The sequence below is a fragment of the Amblyraja radiata genome, chromosome 3 (genome assembly GCF_010909765.2).
Source record: "Amblyraja radiata isolate CabotCenter1 chromosome 3, sAmbRad1.1.pri, whole genome shotgun sequence".
In the NCBI taxonomy this organism is placed as follows: Eukaryota; Metazoa; Chordata; class Chondrichthyes; order Rajiformes; family Rajidae; genus Amblyraja; species Amblyraja radiata.
In genome coordinates this window covers 44,516,629-44,535,721 of record NC_045958.1, presented here as the reverse complement: position 1 = coordinate 44,535,721, position 19,093 = coordinate 44,516,629, and the positions used below count along the sequence as shown (strand labels likewise).

Below are 19,093 nucleotides of genomic sequence, written 5' to 3'. Positions count from 1 at the left end.
ATAAAACTAGTGGGAATGGACAGCATAGACTTGCTGGGCTGAAGGGCCTGTTTCCATGCTGTATCTCTAAACTATGTACTCTAAACTAGACCCTTCGGCCCACCGAGAATGCCAACCACTGATCATCCATTCACACTAGTTCTATGGTACACGAAAAAGCTGGAGAAACTCAGCGGGTGCAGCAGCATCTATGGAGCGAAGGAAATAGGCAACGTTTCGGGCCAAAACCCTTCTTCAGACCTTCGATTTTCCAGCATCTGCAGTTCCTTCTTAAACACACTAGTTCTATGTTGTGCCACTCACTAAAAACCTTTGGGATGTGTGAGGAAACCAGAGCACTCAGAGGAAATCTACATGGTTAAAGGGAGAATGTGTAAAGCCCACACAGGCAGCACCCGAGGTCAGGATCAAACCTGGGTCTCTGGTGCTGTGAGGCAGCAGCTCTACCAACTACACCATTGTGCAGCCCCAAGAAGCATCTGAAAATAGAAAATGCTTAAAATATAAACTTGTCAACCTATAATGCTCACTCTATTCTTCTCTCTCTACTATGCTGCCTTACCTGTATTTCCAATAATTTATTATACAAAGAAATGCTGATGTTCAGTGGGATCTGAATATCTTCAGATGACAACCAAAGAAAATTAGCATTCAGATGTAGCAAGTGTTTAGGAAGGCTATTAGAATGTTGGGCTTCAGAGAAAGAGGGTTGAAATAAAAAAGCAAATAAGTCCAGGAGAATTAGAAACAAAGCTTGGGGATGTTGCTTTGGAACATACAGCACAAAAACAGGCCCTACAATCCCCAATGTCTGTTCCAAACATGTTGCCAAGATCACCTCTTATCTGTCTACACATAATCTATATCTCTCCATCTCCTGCATATTCATATGCCTTTCCAAAAGTCTCTCAAATGCCACCTCGTATCTGCATCAATCACAGCCCCCATTATTGTTTCACTTACCGTATTTGTATCGTCTGCTGGCCATACTTTGGCAGACTGTTCATAAACTTTACTCAACTCTTGAGATTTTCTGAGATCAGGGCTAGATTGTTGTGATGCTAGACTCTGTATTTCTGGAAGGTCTCCTGATGCAACTTTAGATGTGATGTCAGTCTTAAGCTCGGGTTCATTTAGTATTTTCTGAAGTGATTTGGATTTGCTGTGCTGGTATCTGTTAACTTGTTTGTTTCCTACATACAAAATAAAAAATATACTAAATACTACTTAGCCTGAAATGCATAAACAGTCAGTGACAATGGATCTCAAGGATCACATTAAAACAGCATGGAAAAAAATAAATATATTTTTTAAGTTTTTCGTGAATAGTGCTATCACTTTTCCTGACCAGGTAGAGATGCTCACAAAATAATATTGTACATCACCACTCGTAAACAAATCAAATTTGCTCTCTAATCTTATAAAAATTACATGCCACTTGGAATAATTACTCAAATAGTGTGCTGAAAGAACTATTTGTTAACCAGAATCCAAATCTGTTCTCAAATATAATTTACATCAAAGAGATACTTGAATTGTTAAATATTTTGGAAGAATACATGCAGAGAATTAATAAGCATCAAGAAATGTCACAATTTATAACAAAAACATTTAAATATTCTTACCATTTTTAGTTATCTTATCCTTAAATACATCAGGTCGTTGCAATTGTTCACTGGTTTCTGATAATTCTGGTAATTCATTTATATTTTGCCCCTGGTTTCTTAACTCCTTCTTGGACCTTGCTTCCTACAAAGTACAGGCACTACAATCATTAGAGAATGGTTACCCTTCATTGAGCATATATGTTTGGGTTTTTGCCCAAACATATATGCCCACAGACAGATCACAGAAAATATGTTTGTTATTGTTTAAATTCTGAAAACAAAGAACGAAGCTAACTTTAAAAGTTTTACTTTCTCTTTTTAGGACTTTAAAGAATTTCATTCTTTAGTGAAATAAACTACCACCAACCGCAGTAAAGTAACATAACACTTGATTTAATACTTAACATTTTACTTTATTAGTCAGCCAGATCAATTAGTCTCCAGAATGTCACCCAAATGTCCATTAGTGATTTTACACTTTGACAAGCATTGATTAGATTCTCAGGAGTGGGAACAGAGGTTTATCATAACCACTCACAACTCTATTCCCTGTCAATGACTATACATAGAAAACTCAACAAGAAGTCACTAAATATCAAAAGATTTCTACTGTCCCCTCCCTAAGTTGATTTGGGGCAATTACAGCATTCCAATTAAGATCAGCTATCGATGACCCATATCCGGTTTATGTGGCTCACTTAGTGGGTGTTAATCCATTTCCAAAAAGTGTTAAGAGGCATTCTCTACTCAAAATCAAAATTATTATCAGTAAAGATTAGATCGCTCTTTTCAATGGCATCTGATGATCAAGAAATAATCTTGAAGACTGGAAGAATATTATGCATCACTGCATAGATTTGCGGGACTTCACTCTCTCTTGTGGGATTATGGAATCACGGATGTATTTCATATTTGCCCATCCCTAATCAATGTAGCCACAAAATGATTACGAACGCCATAGTTGTGCAAGATTTAAAAATATTAACAATTACATTCTGAAAACAATTAAATGTGTCTCTGCAAACAAAAAATACAAATTTCTGAAAATATTATGTACACAAATCACCATAGCTTTCCATCAGCGCTGTATAACCTGCCACAAATTAACTGAGAATTGATTTAAACCAATTCAACAGCGGACAGCATTACATACCTTCGAAGTCTGGCCCAAAAATGATTGCTCCTTCTCAGAGTCCTGTTGGGCATGCTGCTTCTTCTTGTTTCCTCGACCACTGCCACTATTTTTGTGCTTAGAAGAGCAAATGTCCTCAGAGGGTTGAGAAGTTTGTGCAAATGGATTCAAAGAGGAATCCGCAGATTGTTTATATGAATAATATAAAGAATAATCCACAGGTAAATGAGATGACATAACTGGATAGGATGTGTGTACCTCTGTAAAATTCTGGGAAAATTGACTGCAGCCATTCTCTGGTGTATGTAAATGCTGCCTAAAATATAACAAAAAACAATTAGAGCATTAATCAATAGGGATGGGAGCCAATTGCAAGAAATCTGATTTCCCATTAAGCTATACATTTCTCCCATGTAAGCAATACATCCTTACATAGTTACATCATCTGAATTATGAACCAACCTACAATTTAGAAATAAAACTCTTATTTGCAGGTAATCTTGTTTTACTTTTCAACATTTTTGATTATTTTCTAATCATACTCACTCCTTTATTGAGGATACTAGTATGGATCCCTCTGGTATCTTGTCAGAAATGCATGTAGATACCTACACCACAACTGGGAAAACTCTACTGGCTACAAGAATGAGGGGCAGTCATTAGTGCCAGGATTGGTTAGCACTCAACAGAAAAGCTTTTCACTGTACCTCGGTACATGTGACAATAAACTAAACTGAACTGAACTGAGGACCTAAACTGTCATTACACAAAGGATGCATTTTCACGAGAATAACTAGAGTGCAATCAGCAGCTGGTACTTCTCTGGTGAAGGCCAATTGTAGTGTCAGCTAGACACCCATTATTAGGTTAGCAGACTGGAACATGGCCTTCCTTCTCCATTTGGCATGCAAGACATCGAACAGCACATTTATATAAAAGCAAAATTAGTACAGAAGGTACTGAAAACATAGCTCCTGTTGGTTGATGTGTATATTGAAGGCCAAATACTAAGTCCTACTACAGCAATCTGTAAACACAATTGCAGCTTCTTAAACAAAATAATGAACAAATGTGAGAAGTAAGCAGGAAGAAAACATTACTTCATTGGTTACAGTCTCTTTTTAAAAGCAGTTTTATGTTTTGCTGATTATTTATGATTACATGGGAAAAAAAACAGAAACAATATCAGGGGGCTGCGTTGATGTTCATTCCTTTATGAGCAAGGGATCATAAACCTTTGTGCCCATGCAAAGATTAGGTGTGCGGGAGAGGGACTTTTTTTAAAGTTCACAACCTAATTTCTAGAAAGCAGGATAAAGTATTCTGGGTGCTATTAATAAGCACTATATAATTATGCTTCATTTCTATTATAATGAATCCAACATCAAAATCACTGGCCCGAAACATTAACTGTTGCTCCCTGCACAGAGGGAGCCTGTCCTGTTGAGAAACGCCACAATTTTCTATCTTTAAATTTATAATTTGGATTATTTATTAGCCAGAAAATGGAGGGATAAGGATCAAGTGCAGGCAGAGAGATTAACACAACATGGTATCACGTTCGGCACGGACATTGTGTGCCGTGGGGCCTGTTTCTGGGCAGTACTGTTCTCTGTACTTAATCTTATTTATTTTTGAATTATCTTTCTGTCTATCCAAATTGTTAGAAATTTCCACAATTATTCTCACAGCATCCCTTTAATTCCAGGGAAACCTGGGCATTTTCCCTCAGCCTTCTTTCCCCATTAACTACAATTCTGCAGTGCACAACATTTTGCAGGAAGGTTACTCATGCAATAAGTCCCAAAATGAAAGGTTCTCACAATTATTATTCTGACTGTGCTCTGAAGCTGACAGTGGATAGAATTTTTCAACAGTTATGTTGGGAAATATGCCCATTGAATCTGTGTCTGGTTGGGCCTTGGGACAGGCTCAGCAACCACATTCATTTCAATAGAGCAGATGCAAGTGTCAGGCAGTTTACATGTTTTTCCAATTAACTGAGTTCAATGTATTTAACTGTTAAAACAAGCATATGCTATCATTTTAATTTGGGTTTTCTGAAACATATTCTAACTATTAAATGCTCACATTTTGATTAAAAGATATTCAACATTTTCAAAGCTTTTTCACAGCTTTGACAGTTAGCGGGGCAATGAGATTTAATTGGGGGGCTGGACAGTGGGGCTTGCATTTTTGGAGTATGGATCTGTGCTCCAGGATCAGATCAGAAGCTAGTGACAGCAATGATGCTACCTCTGCGCGTAAGTGTGCACGAGAGAACTGCAAGTGAGGGCATCTCAGCTCTCACTGAAGTAATCCAGACACAAATGTCCTCAGGCTGGATGTTGTACATCACTACACAAGTGTCCGATCTTGGTACTACATTTTACCAGGAGAGTGACAAAATAGCACTGTTAATATTCCCACTTAGCACTTTATTATTGTTAAAAATTATGAATTATCCTGATTCAATAAGCAACACATTGAAATTTCAAATAATATTTACCCATCCACATAAGGATCCTGAACGAAAGGATAGCAAGTTGTTAAATATCTGGGTAATGGAGCAGATGAAGATTCAGGCCATCGTACTCCTACTGCTTGCTGCTTTGGCACAAATGGCTCAACATCAGCGGATAACCTGGTCTCCTAGAAAAAAATTGGTTATATTATCCATTTTATTTCACTGATTAAAACATTTGAAAAAAACACAGTACATGAAACATAAATAAACCAAACAGATGTAGTATATAGGAATCCTTTACACCCACCAGGAAATCCTTTTTTTAACATTTTAATTTAAAGCAACACCTTTAGTATTGTATAGCCATGCCCTTCTTACTCTGAAGCAAAATATATTCTTAGATCAGCAATAGTCAACTTTTTAATCAGACCGTTTGCTGGCAAAAGACAAATTTGAAAGTAAAATATAGGATTATTAGTGGCAAAACCATTATTTTTGAAAAGAGAATTTAGTTTTAGTTCAGAGATACAGCATAGAAACAGGCCCTTCAGCTCACCGAGTTGACACCGACCAGCAATCCCCGCACATCAACATTATCCTACACACACTAGGGACAATTTACAATTTTACCAAGCCAATTAACCTACAAACCTGTACGCCTTTGGAGTGTGGGAGGAAACCCAAGATATCGGAGAAAACCCACACGTTCACGGGGAGAACGTACAAACTCCATTCAGACAGCACCCATAGTCGAGATCGGACCCAGGTTTCTGACGCTGTAAGGCAGCAACTCTACTGCCGCATCACTGTGCCGCCCTGAGAATTTATAAAATGAATACTAATCCTAGAGATTATTTAGACAGACATACAAAATATACTTACGAATTACTAAACATTTAGAAGTCAGTTCACATGCACAACTAATATGCAATGTGAGCTGCATGAAAAGTATACCATGACAAAGTGCTGCTAATACGAGGCTAAAGCATTCAAAATGTTGGTTTTGGTTCAAAGACATGTTGGTTCTGCTCTCAGCATGGAAGAGAACATTAAAACTGTTATGAGACTTTTGGATAGACATATGGATATGTAGGGATATTGATTATGTGCAGGCAATCAGAATTGGTTTTGGCATCATATTGAGCACAGACATTGTGGGCTGAAAGCCCTGCCATGTGCTGTACTGCTCTAAGTTCTATATTTTAATTGAAACAAAAGAGTTAGTGGGTATAATAGCCCTGTCCCACGGAATGAGTTCATTCCAAGAACTCTCCCGAGTTTAAAAAAAATCGAGACTGTAGTAAGCACGGAGAATGAACGTAGCGGGTAGGTCGGAGCTCGGGGACGTCTCTTAGCGGCTCGTAACGCTAACGGCATGTACTCGGGAAGACTCGCTAACGGCAGGTAAGCACGGGAAGACTCGTGAAGATTTTTCAACATGTTGAAAAATGTCCACGAGAGCCCCGAGTACCAACGAGTGGCCATTACCGTAAATCTCCGAGTTCGAATCAGGGCAAACTCGGGAGAGCTCTTGGAATGAACTCGTACCGTGGGACAGGGCTTTAAGGAACTCTCTGCATTAGTCTAACATGGGAGATGTATGGATTTGACAGGCTATATGGCTCCTTCGGCGCTGTACCATGCTGTGAAGAGCAGTTGGGCAAATATGTGGAAAACTAAAAAGCAGCCTAAAATTCAACCAAGCCTACTTTGAATCTAAATATCTAATATTGTTCACAGATTCACTTGAAAAATATTCTACAAACACCAGACATAATTTGCAACAAAATGTACTCATTTGGGGCACTAAACACCCACCTAGAAAAATGCTCCATCTGTAGCCGACAGGAGAACTGAAGAGAATATTAAATTCAAGGACAATAGCAGCAAGCTTGAGAAATTGAAAATTTTAGAACCCAACAAAGGAGGATCAAGAAAGTGATGAAAAAAAGCAAGACAGAATGAGATTATGGATAAGAGCTTGTAAAACCAGACTCAAAAAGCAAAACACTAGCAGGGGTAAATGAGGATTCTTACAACCAGAAACAGGAGAAATTATAATAGGAAATAAGAAAATGGAAGAAGGATTAAATAATATAGTCTGTCTTCCTTCACAAAGAAAACCTACCAGAAATACCGGATAGTTAAATGTCTACCAAGAATGAGGAACTACAGTGCCAGGGCTTGAAATTAGTGCCCGAGTGCCAATGGCAACCTACAGTCCCGCCGGGCAACCTAAAAGTCATGCCATTTTGCCCGGCTTGGCAAGCACCCGGGACACATATTGTTTAATTATGAGCGGGCCCCCCTCTCTATCTCTTTCTCTCTGTCACTCTCCGTCTCCGCCCGCCATCCGTGTCTGGGTCTCGGCTCTCGGCTTGCTCCTCATCCGCCGGCATGGCCGGCCGCCTTATACATGCGCACTGCCACGGCCTGCACATCCTCCCCCTGCACATGCGCACAACCACGGCCAGCACATGTGCCGCCCTGCACATGCGCACTGCCACGGCAACTGGTTGGCATCGGCCACTTTCTCTCTCCCTTTGCATTGTGGGAGATCTGGCTGCCATTGCTGTCCGATCGCCGCCTCACCGCGACTGCTGAAAACCAACGCAGAATCACTCCCTGGAGCTGGAGTAACTCCCTGGAGTAACTCTTGCTTCTTGGTTTCCTGGTACTCCAAAAATATTCGAAATGGAATTTAAACTGGAGTGGACCCACCTCCACCAAATTCCAAACACTGAAAAATAACAGCCTATTGCATTGTATCTGTTTATTTGTGTATATATATGGTCTATGGTATATAGACACACTGAACCTTTATCTCCTGCTCTGTATTATGTTTACATATTCTGTTGTGCTGCAGCAAGCACGAATTTGGGACACATGACAATAAAACTCTCCTGACTCTTGACTTGGACTTAAGCAAAAAAGGGTTCTTGGGAAAAAAGAGCTACCTTAAATTTAATTGCTTCTGGTTGGGTAACTATGGTAGGGTGCAGACTATTCCATGCTTTAATTGTGCGGGGGAACTCCATGGAGCAGCCAGCATCTCTGCATAGAAGAAATTGGGTGATGTTTCGGGTAGAGACCCTTCTTTAGATTTCCTCTGGTTTTAGTGTTTTTAGTTTAATTTAAAGATACAGCGTGAAAACAAGCCCTTCGGCCCACCGAGTCCACGCCTACCACCGATCACCCGTACACTAGTTCTATCTCACACATTAGCGACGTGAGTCAAGAATGTTTTATTCTCTCACATCCCAGCAGCACAACAGAATATGTAAACATAGTACTCTGTAAACAATGTTATAAATGAGAAAACAAAACTCCATACAGCCAGAACCCATATTCAGGATCAATTCCGGATCTCTGGCAATTTTAGGCAGTAACTTTATGGCCAATGTACTGCCCCATAGTCTTGAACTGAATTAAAACATACAGTAGCTGTAAAGGGGGACATAGCCTTTGATAAGGTCCCACACGGGAGACTGGTGACTAAAATTAGAGCACATGGTATTGGGGGTAGGGTGTTGACATGGATAGAAAATTGGTTGGCAGACCGGAAGCAAAGAGTAGGAGTGAACGGGTCCTTTTCAGAATGGCAGGCAGTGGCGAGTGGAGTGCCGCAAGGCTCGGTGTTGGGGCCGCAACTGTTTACCATATATATTAATGATTTGGAAGAGGGAATTAGGAGCAACACTAGCAAGTTTGCGGATGACATAAAGCTGGGTGGCAGTGTGAACTGTGAAGAGGATGTTAGGAGGTTGCAGGGTGACCTGGACAGGTTGAGTGAGTGGGCAGATGCGTGGCAGATGCAGTATAATATAGATAAATGTGAGGTTATCTACTTTGACGGCAAAAACAAGGGGGCAGATTATTATCTCAATGGGGTTAGGTTAGGTAAGGGGGAGGTACAGCGAGACCTGGGTGTCCTTGTACACCGGTCACTGAAAGTTGGCGTGCAGGTACAGCAGGCAGTGAAGAAAGCTAATGGAATGTTGGCCTTCATAACAAGAGGATTTCAGTATAGGAGTAAAGAGGTTCTTCTGCAGTTGTATAGGGCTCTGGTGAGACCACATCTGGAGTATTGTGTACAGTTTTGGTCTCCTAATTTGAGGAAGGACATCCTTGTGATTGAGGCAGTGCAGCGTAGGTTCACGAGATTGATCCCTGGGATGGCGGGACTGTCATATGAGGAAAGATTGACAAGACTAGGCTTGTATTCACTGGAATTTAGAAGGATGAGGGGATATCTTATAGAAATATAAAATTATAAAAGGACTGGACAAGCTAGATGCAGGAAAAATTTTTCCCAATGTTGGGCGAGTCCAGAACCAGGGGCCACAGTCTTAGAATAAAGCGGAGGTCATTTAAGACTGTGAGAAAAAACTTTTTCACCCAGAGAGTTGGGAATTTATGGAATTCCCTGCCACAGAGGGCAGTGGAGGCCAAATCACTGGATGGATTTAACAGAGAGTTAGATAGAGCTCTAGGGGCTAGTGGAGTCAAGGGATATGGGGAGAAGGCAGGCACAGGTTATTGATAGGGGACGATCAGCCATGATCACAATGAACGGCGGTGCTGGCTCGAAGGGCCGAATGGCCTCCTCCTGCACCTATTTTCTATGTTTCTATAGAGTCCCTTAGAGATTTAAGACCCTGAAAATGGATAACCATATAACAATTACAGCACGGAAAACAGGCCATCTCGGCCTTTCAAGTCCATGCCGAACACTTATTTTCCACTCGTCCCATCTACCTGCACTCAGACCATAACCCTCCATTCCTTTCCTGTCCATATACCTATCCAATTTATTTTTAAATGATAAAATCGAACCTGCCTCCACCACTTCCACTAGAAGCTCATTCCACACAGCTACCACTCTCTGAGTAAAGAAGTTCCCCCTCATGTTACCCCTAAACTTCTGTCCCTTAATTCTCAAGTCATGTTCTCTTGTTTGAATCGTCCCAACTCTCAATGGGTAAAGCTTATCCACGTCAACTCTGTCTATCCCTCTCATCATTTTAAAGACCTCTATGAAGTCCCCCCTTAACCTTCTGTGCTCCAAAGAATAAATACCTAACTTGTTCAACCTTTCTCTGTAACTTAGTTGCTGAAACCCAGGCAACATTCTAGTAAATCTCCTCTGTACTCTCTCTATTTTGTTGACATCCTTCCTATAATTAGGCGACCAAAATTGTACACCATACTCCAGAATTGGCCTCACCAATGCCTTGTACAATTTTAACATTACATCCCAACTTCTATACTCAATGCTCTGATTTATACCAGCACACCAAAAGCTTTCTTTACCACCCTATCTACATGAGATTCCACCTTCAGGGAACTATGCACAGTTATTCCTAGATCCCTCTGTTCAACTGCATTCCTCAATTCGCTACCATTTACCATGTACGTCATATTTTGATTTGTCCTGCCAAGATGTAGCACCTCACACTTATCAGCATTAAACTCCATCTGCCATCTTTCAGCCCACTCTTCCAAATGGCCTAAATCTCTCTGTAGACTTTGAAAATCTACTTCATTATCCACAACACCACCTATCTTAGTATCATCTGCATACTTACTAATCCAATTTACCACACCATCATCCAGATCATTGATGTACATGACAAACACAGTGGACCCAACACAGATCCCTGAGGCACCCCACTAGTCACCGGCCTCCAACCTGACACATGGTTTCTTTTTTTTTAGTAACAAAAGTTATCAACGTATAATTTTTTTGTGTGTTGGAAAATAAAATATAGTGGCACAGCTGGTGGACTTGCTGCCTCACCCGCCAGAGATCTGTGTTCGATCCTGTTCTTGGGCGCTTTCTGTGTTGAATATGCACATTCCCCCTGCAAGCATGTAGGTTCCCTACCACATCCCAAAGACGCATTGGCTTTGTAGGTTAACTTGTCCCTGTAAAATTGCCCCTAATGTGTAGGGGGTGGGTGAGGAAAGTGGGATAACAGAACTTGTGTGAATGGGTAGACAAAAATGCTGGAGAAACTCAGCAGGTGAGGCAGCATCTATGGAGCGAAGGAAGTAGGCGACATTTCGGGTCGAGACCCTTCTTCAGACTGATGTGACGGTACGGGGGGGGGGGGGCAGAAGGAAGAGGCGGAGACAGTGGGTTGAGGGAGACCTGGGAAGCGGAGGGGAAAGCAGGGACTACCTGAAATTGGAGGTCAATGTTCATACCACTGGGTGTAAACTGCCCAAGCGAAATATGAGGTGCTGCTCCTCCAATTTACGGTGGGCCTCACTCTGGCCATGGAGGAGGCCCAGGACAGAAAGGTTGGATTCAGAATGGGAGGGGGAGCCACCGGGAGATCTGGTAGATTGCTGCGAACCGAGCGGAGGTGTTGGGTGAAGCAATCGCCAAGCCTACGCTTGGTCTCACCGATAAAGGGCAGCTGACATCTAGAGCAGCGGATGCAATAGATGAGGTTGGAGGAGGTGCAGGTGAATCTCTGCCGCCCCTGGAAAGACTGCTTGGGTCCCTGAATGGAGTCAAGGGGGGAGGTAAAGCGACAAGTGTAGCATTTCCTGCAGTAGCAAGGTAAAGTGCCAGGAGAGGGGGTGGTTTGGGTGGGAAGGGACGAATTGACCAGGGAGTTACGGAGGGAACGGTCTCTGCAGAAAGCCGACAGGGGAGGAAATGGGAAGATGTGACCAGTGGTGGGATCCCGTTGGTAGACAAAGCTGGAGAAAATCAGCGGGTGAGGCAGCATCTACGGAACGAAGAATTAGGCGACGTTTCGGGTCGAGACCCTTCTTCAGACTGATGTCGGGAGGGATGGGGGGCGAGAAAAAGAAAGGAAGTGGCTGAGACAGTAGGCTGTGGGAGAGCTGGGAGTGGGAGGGGAAGGAGGGAGAAAGCAAGGACTACCTGAAATTGGAGAAGCCAATGTTCATACTGCTGGGGTGTAAACTACCCAAGCAAAATATGAGGTGCTGTTCCTCCAATTTGTGGTGGGCCTCACTCTGGCCATGGAGGAGACCCAGGACAGAAAGGTCAGATTCGGAATGCGAGGGGGAGTTGAAGTGCTGAGCCACCGAGTGATCAGGTTGGTTATTGCGAACTGAGTGGAGGTGTTGTGTGAAGCGATCGCCAAGCCTGCGCTTGGACTCACCGAGGTTGATCATACGCTGAATAATCCAACCAGATTTTTGTTTGGAAGTGGAAAGAGATAATAGAAATTGCATTCATTGCAACGTGTAAAAAGAGATAAGATACTGTATTGTAATTTTGCTGCATGTTATTGTGGTATATATCATGTCTTGATTGGTGAATATGTTTAGTTTGCGACTTTATTTGAAGCAGAAATAATATGTGAATGCTTCATTGACCATAATTCCGACTGGTTACTACGCACTTCGTCCGAGCACATTATTGCACGCGTCACGCAAGCCGTCTTAAATGACCACCTAAATTGTCATTTGACAACCTAAAAAGCTGCCGAGGTTGCCCGGCTGGCAACAGGGGAAAAAAGTGAGAGCCCCGAGTGCTCTCCATAATGTTTGGGACAAAGACCCATCATCTATTTATTTGCCTCTGTATTTGAGATTTGTAATTTAAAAAAATCACATGTGATTAAAGTGATTTGTCAGATTTTATTAAATGGTATTTTTACACATTTTGGTTTCACCATGTAGAAATTACAGCTGTTTCTATACAGTCCCCCCATTTCTGGGCACCATAATGTTTGGGACACATGGCTTCACAGGTGTTTGTAATTGCTCAGGTACAAGAGAGCTCTCAGCACCTAGTCTTTCCTCCAGTTTTTCCATCACCTTTGGAAACTTTTATTGCTGTTTATCAACACGAGGACCAAAGATGTGCCAATGAAAGTCAAAGAAGCCATTATGAGACTGAGAAACAAGAATAAAACTGTCAGAGACATCAGCCAAACCTTAGGCTTACCAAAATCAACTGTTTGGGACATCATTAAGAAGAAAGAGAGCACTGGTGAGCTTACTAATTGCAAAGGGAATGGCAGGCCAAGGAAGTCCTCCACAGCTGATGACAGAAGAATTCTCTCTATCTTAAAGAAAAATCCCCAAACACCTGTCCGACAGAACAGAAACACTCTTCAGGAGTCAGGTGTGGATTTGTCAATGACCACAGTCCGCAGAAGACTTCATGAACAGAAATACAGAGGCAACACTGCAAGATGCAAACCACTGGTTAGCCACAAAAATAGGATGGCCAGGTTACAGTTTGCCAAGAAGTACTTAAAAGAGCAATCACAGTTCTGAAAAAAGGTCTTGCGGACAGATGAGACGAAGATTAACTTATATCAGAGTGATGGCAAGAGCAAAGTATGGAGGAGAGAAGGAACTGCCCAAGATCCAAAGCATACCACCTCATCTGTGAAACACGGTGGTGGGGGTGTTATGGGCTGGGCATGTATGGCTGCTTTCCAGAATTGTGGTTGCTTTTTTAAGTACTTTTTGGCAAATTGTAACCTGGGCATCCTTATTTTTGTGGTTAACCAATGGTTTGCATCTTGCAGTGTTTCCTCTGTATTTCTGTTCATGAAGTCTTCTGCGGACAGTGGTCATTGACAAATCCACACCCTACTCCTGAAGAGTGTTTCTGATCTTTCTTCTGCAGGCTACACTTGACACCCTGTTCTAAAACCAAATCAGCAACTTTTCCCCTCCAAATACTGCTTGACATTGAGTATATCTTTCTGGTTTCAGATTTCCATCTTCAGCAGATTTTCAGTTTTGACAAAATGCTAACTTTTGTTTTGTCTCTGCAGAACTGCACATGCTGGTTAATACACAAATGGACACAAAGTGCTGGAGTAAAGGGGAGAGGCAGGAAAAGCGTGGAAGGTAATAGGTGGACATCGGCAGATGGCTGGAACAAAGGCCAGAGATAAGAGCAGAGGGTGAGACAGGTTTGAAGAATTGCGGATTGTGAAGCCAGAGGAGCAAAGTAGTGGAATCAGTGGGTGGAGAAATAGTTGGGACGCCAAATGGAGCAGTTGGAGGGAACGGGGAAGGGAAGGAAAGGTAGGGGGTTTGATAATGTTTATGATTGTTTATGAAGTTCTGCTTTCCTGCTAGTTGCTCATTGTCTCTGTACTCCCACTATAGAGATGTAAATTTTGGTTTAGGTTTATTAATGTCACGTGTACCAAGGTACAGTGAAAAGGTTTGTCTTGCATGCTATCCAAACAGATGAGATAGCAGAGGAGATGAAGCTGTTACTGAGTCTGGTGGTGTACCTTCCGATGGATGGGAGCAGGTAGAAGGAATGACCAAGGTGGGACTGTGATGCAAAGTTGCTTCCCAAATAGTCTTCCTTCATTTTGAGCGAGCATGGGTCAGGGTTTCTCATGTCAGCAAAATGTTACATTATTTCAAGGGACCCATAAAACTCCTTGAAGAATTTGCTCTAGCATGGAAAAATTAGGTTATGCTGGAGCTCAATATAGAGAGCTTATTACAGTTATACATTACATTCAGCCCCAGTGCTGGGGATGTTGACCAATGATATGTCATTAATTTACCTATCCTACCACTGCGTTTGGACAGTACAAGCTCAGCCCAGTACCGTAATCCAGTTTGGCGTCAATGTATTTATTTACCTTTATCAATTACCCTATAACACTTCCACGGTAGGTGTGTGAATTTTTTTTTCTTCAAACAGTCCCTTGGGGAAAGAGTATGACATATTTGCATGCTAATTATATGTGTTTTAAGGCAGCTCACGATGCCAATGCAGAATTCAGACATTATTATAGGAAAAACGGTTATTGACAGGATGAGTTGCATGGGTAGCGTGCACCTTCTGCCATTTTCGCTGTTTCCATGTGCTCACAAAGATTGTCCAGATTGTCCAAAATACTTATTTTTAAGGATGTGTCTATTGTCCATTTGAAGGAATTTAGGGTCCCAATGCTAGCAAATTTAGTTCGGTGAATGGTGACATTGATTTGATCATCCTGCAAATCTGCCAAACATCCTGCAGGATGTTTTAAAGCTAGTGCTCCTTCTGTGCTTTGAGATATACAAGGGAAAGGTTCACTGCAGGTAGATCTTGAGCTTTGTGCTGGTTTGCGCTCTTGCTTTTCAACCAGTGTTGGTCCTTTGTAGGCTGTCGTGTATTTCATAATTTCATCAAATGTTTTCGTCTGGAGATGGTTCCTGAGATATCTGTGATTTTATTAAGTCCGAGGTAGACTTAAGGGGATACACTTTCCTTCTGTCTATCCTCCTTGCTATATGGTAAATCTCTGTGAATATCCACATACAGGTATATCCAGTCATTGACTGAAAGTCATGTCTGCCAACGATCTCATGATACATGACTCACAATGGCGGCACGCACACCCCCATCCACATTAACGGGACGGAGGTGGAACGTGTTTCTAGCTTCAGGTTCCTGGGTGTTAACATCTCCGATGACCTCTCTTGGACCCACAATACCTCAACTCTGATCAAGAAGGCTCACCAGCGTCTCTTCTTCCTGAGGAGACTGAAGAAGGTCCATCTGTCTCCTCAGATCCTGGTGAACTTCTACCGCTGCACCATCGAGAGCATCCTTACCAACTGTATCACAGTATGGTATGGCAACTGCTCTGTCTCCGACCGGAAGGCATTGCAGAGGGTGGTGAAAATTGCCCAACGCATCACCGGTTCCTCGCTCCCCTCCATTGAGTCTGTCCAAAGCAAGCGTTGTCTACGGAGGGCGCTCAGCATCGCCAAGGACTGCTCTCACCCCAACCATGGACTGTTTACCCTCCTACCATCCGGGAGGCGCTACAGGTCTCTCCGTTGCCGGACCAGCAGGTCCAGGAACAGCTTCTTCCCGGCGGCTGTCACTCTACTCAACAACGTACCTCGGTGACTGCCAATCACCCCCCCCCCCCCCCCCCCGGACACTCCTCCCACAGGAAAAACACTATGTCTGTATATATGCTAATGTAAATATTTATTCAAATCATATGCTATGTCGCTCTTCCAGGGAGATGCTAAATGCATTTCGTTGTCTCTGTACTGTACACGGACAATGACAATTAAAGTTGAATCTGAATCTGAATCTGACAATGAATGATCAGCTCACCCCTGACGACTCTCTCCATCTCAGTAATCCACCTGCGCACTTTCCCTGGTGAAGGGTTGACAGGAGGCCAGAAGGGAGAATGACTTGGGTATGAGTGGCCCTTGTTTATGAGTGGCCCTTGTTGGCTGCTTTCCCGAGACAACATTGATTTGGGGCTGAGGGTGGGGCTAGTTTGCGAGATGAACTGGGCTGCGTTCACCATTACTATGTAAGTCACAGGTGTTTTTGTTGGACCTCAGCCTTAGGTGCGTATCATGCTTAGGCGTGTATCAAGCTTTTGTTTTATCCTTAAGCCATGATGGAACTTCCAATCCAGGAATGTTTTGCATTTGTGGTTAATCACCTCTTAGATCTCCAGCTCATTCTCATCAAACCAGTATTTCCTGTTCGCCTTTATAGTTCATACAGATCAATCGATCAATAAATGTATTATTTGAAACCACTAAAGGAGCACTATAAGGCTGAAACAATGGCGAGGATAAGAGGATAATCAAAAACCAATGTAGATGTGCCTTTTAATCTAAACAATCCCATGTCGACCATTATCGAGTTCAATGTAAATATGCATGATCAGTTTTACATGGAACTCGTGCTACACAAAACCAACGGGTTCAATGATCAGAAAATATCCATAAACCAGTTCACTTCTTATGCACGCCATGCTTATCATCACCAATTAACAAATACAATTATAATCGGTACCTTAACGTCTACAAACCACTGAAAATTTTGGAAGCAGTAACAAGAAATGAGAAAGAGAAACGAGAAAAATGTTTTTTTTTAAAGGATTACAACATTTCAAACAGTGTGCAAAGCAAACGAGAAAGTGTGTTCACGACAACATTCTCTTGGTTTTAAAAGTCTTGGGGCGTCCTGGTTGTAAAAATACTGTTAATTTCTTCCTCGTCATGCTCACTAAAATTTACGATGAACTGCCTAGTCTGTAGCTCCGCCAGTATATATAAGGCGTCCAGGGCAATAAAAGGCGAATCAACGACGCGGGGCCGGCAATGAAACGCGCTGCGCTCCTGCACTTCAAGCGCCACAGCGCTGGGCCCTGCCCTGCCCACCGCACAGTGGTCTCCCCGGTCACTGCACATCCGACCCTCTCGGCCTGGTTTGTCCCGGCCCGCCCACTGCACTCCCCGCCGGCCATACTGCGCTTCTCCCCCATCTCTGCACTCCCGGCCACTGCACAGCGCTTCCCCGCCGGCCGCTACTCTCCCGGCCGCTGTCCGGCCTCTGTACCGCCCGCTGGCCGGCCTCACAACCCCCCTCCCCCCCTTGGCCCGGCCCGGCCCGGCCGCTGTACTCCCGGCCTGCCCGCCGCCGCACAACGCTTCACCCCGGTCTCTGACCATCCGCCTGGCCCCGCTTCTCCCCACCTCGCCGCTCCACCCACCTTAGTGTGGGCAGCGCTCGGCTCGGCCATGGTGAGAGGCGCCGTCTTCAAACGGCTGTGCCGTTCCCAGGCACCACTGTCACAACAGCATCGACACCCACCTCACTACGGCGGCCCGCAGGCCGAGCGGGCACACAATACGCGGAAAAAATACTTCTCTCCGTTTTACATACGTTTAAGCAGGAAGCCTGGTGTTAGGAACCAAAAGAGTAACAGTATGCAGAAAGCGGGCCAGTTAACTTTATACCTGCCACAAGGAATGTTTGAAGGATGTATTATTTTATTTACATAAGATCCACTTGGATGTTGCCGGTGTTGGAATGTCTGCGTTGTAATGAAAGACGATGGACAGGCAGGGTTTGTTTTGTAGCGGATAAACTGTCTGGAGGACCTGATGGAGATATACAAAACTATGAAGGCAAGGTGGAGAATGAGTAACCTTTCTCCATAATGGAGACGTCGATAACCAGAAGGCTTAGCCTGAGGAGCAAGAAGGTTAGAAGAGATCTGAGCGAAAATGTTTTCACCTTTTGGGTAGTTGCAGTTTGGATCACACTGTCTGAGAACTGGAGTAGGTAAATTCACTGCATTTAAAAATTATCTAGATAAACACTTGAATTGGCAAGGCATAGTAGATGATGGAGCAATTGTTAGTAAATGTGATTAGCATTGGAAGGGTACTTGATGTGGTGGGGCAAAGAGTTTTTTTATGCTGTATAATTTACATGTTTAACTTTTATGCTGTTTATAATTGACACTGTATAACTCCCGTGTGAAGAAATTCAAGGTAATTGGATAACGGAAGCATAGCTTTGTGAAAAGGATCATGTTTGATCAATATGAAGAAGTAACATGCAGCTCTGCTATTCTCATATTTCAAGATAGCATTTAATAGTCAGTCATACAACACGGAAACAGGCCCTTCATCCCATCATGTTCATGCCCACCAAGATGCCCAACCGCAGCTCTGCGCTTGCTCCCCCTCCCCCCATCCATTACAAGGACAGAATCCCCCTCACCTTCCGCCCCATCAGAAGTCGCATGCAGCATATAATCCTCCAACATTTTCGCCACTTCCAACGGGATCCCACTACTGGCCACATCCTCCCATCTCCACCCCTTTTTGCTTTCCGCAGAGACCGTTCCCTCTGAAACTCCCTGGTCGTTCCATCCCACCCAAACCACCCCCTCCCCAGGTACTTTCCCCAGCAACCGCAGGAGACGGACAACCTGTCCCTTTATCTCCCCCCTCGACTCCATCCAAGGACCCAAACAGTCTTTCCAGGTGAGGCAGAGGTTCACTTGCACCTCCTCCAACCTCATCTACTGTATCCGCTGTTCCAGGTTTCAACTTCTCTACATCGGCGAGACCAAGCGCAGGCTCGGTGATCGT

The 19,093-nt window shown here is 43.2% G+C and overlaps 1 protein-coding gene across 1 annotated transcript in view; it reads right to left on the bottom strand.

The window, feature by feature from the left end:
- Positions 1-17,844, bottom strand: part of secisbp2 (SECIS binding protein 2) — a 76,665-nt gene extending 58,821 nt beyond the window's left edge. Inside the window, exons 1-5 of the mRNA XM_033017732.1 lie at positions 17,701-17,844; positions 5,249-5,391; positions 2,761-3,055; positions 1,626-1,749; positions 964-1,193 (exon numbers count right to left, since the gene is read on the bottom strand). Coding sequence (XP_032873623.1) covers positions 964-1,193; positions 1,626-1,749; positions 2,761-3,055; positions 5,249-5,391; positions 17,701-17,730 — 822 coding nt within the window. The 5' untranslated portion in view covers positions 17,731-17,844. The remainder of the gene's footprint in view (positions 1-963; positions 1,194-1,625; positions 1,750-2,760; positions 3,056-5,248; positions 5,392-17,700) is intronic.
- Between the last annotated feature and the right edge of the window lie 1,249 nt (positions 17,845-19,093).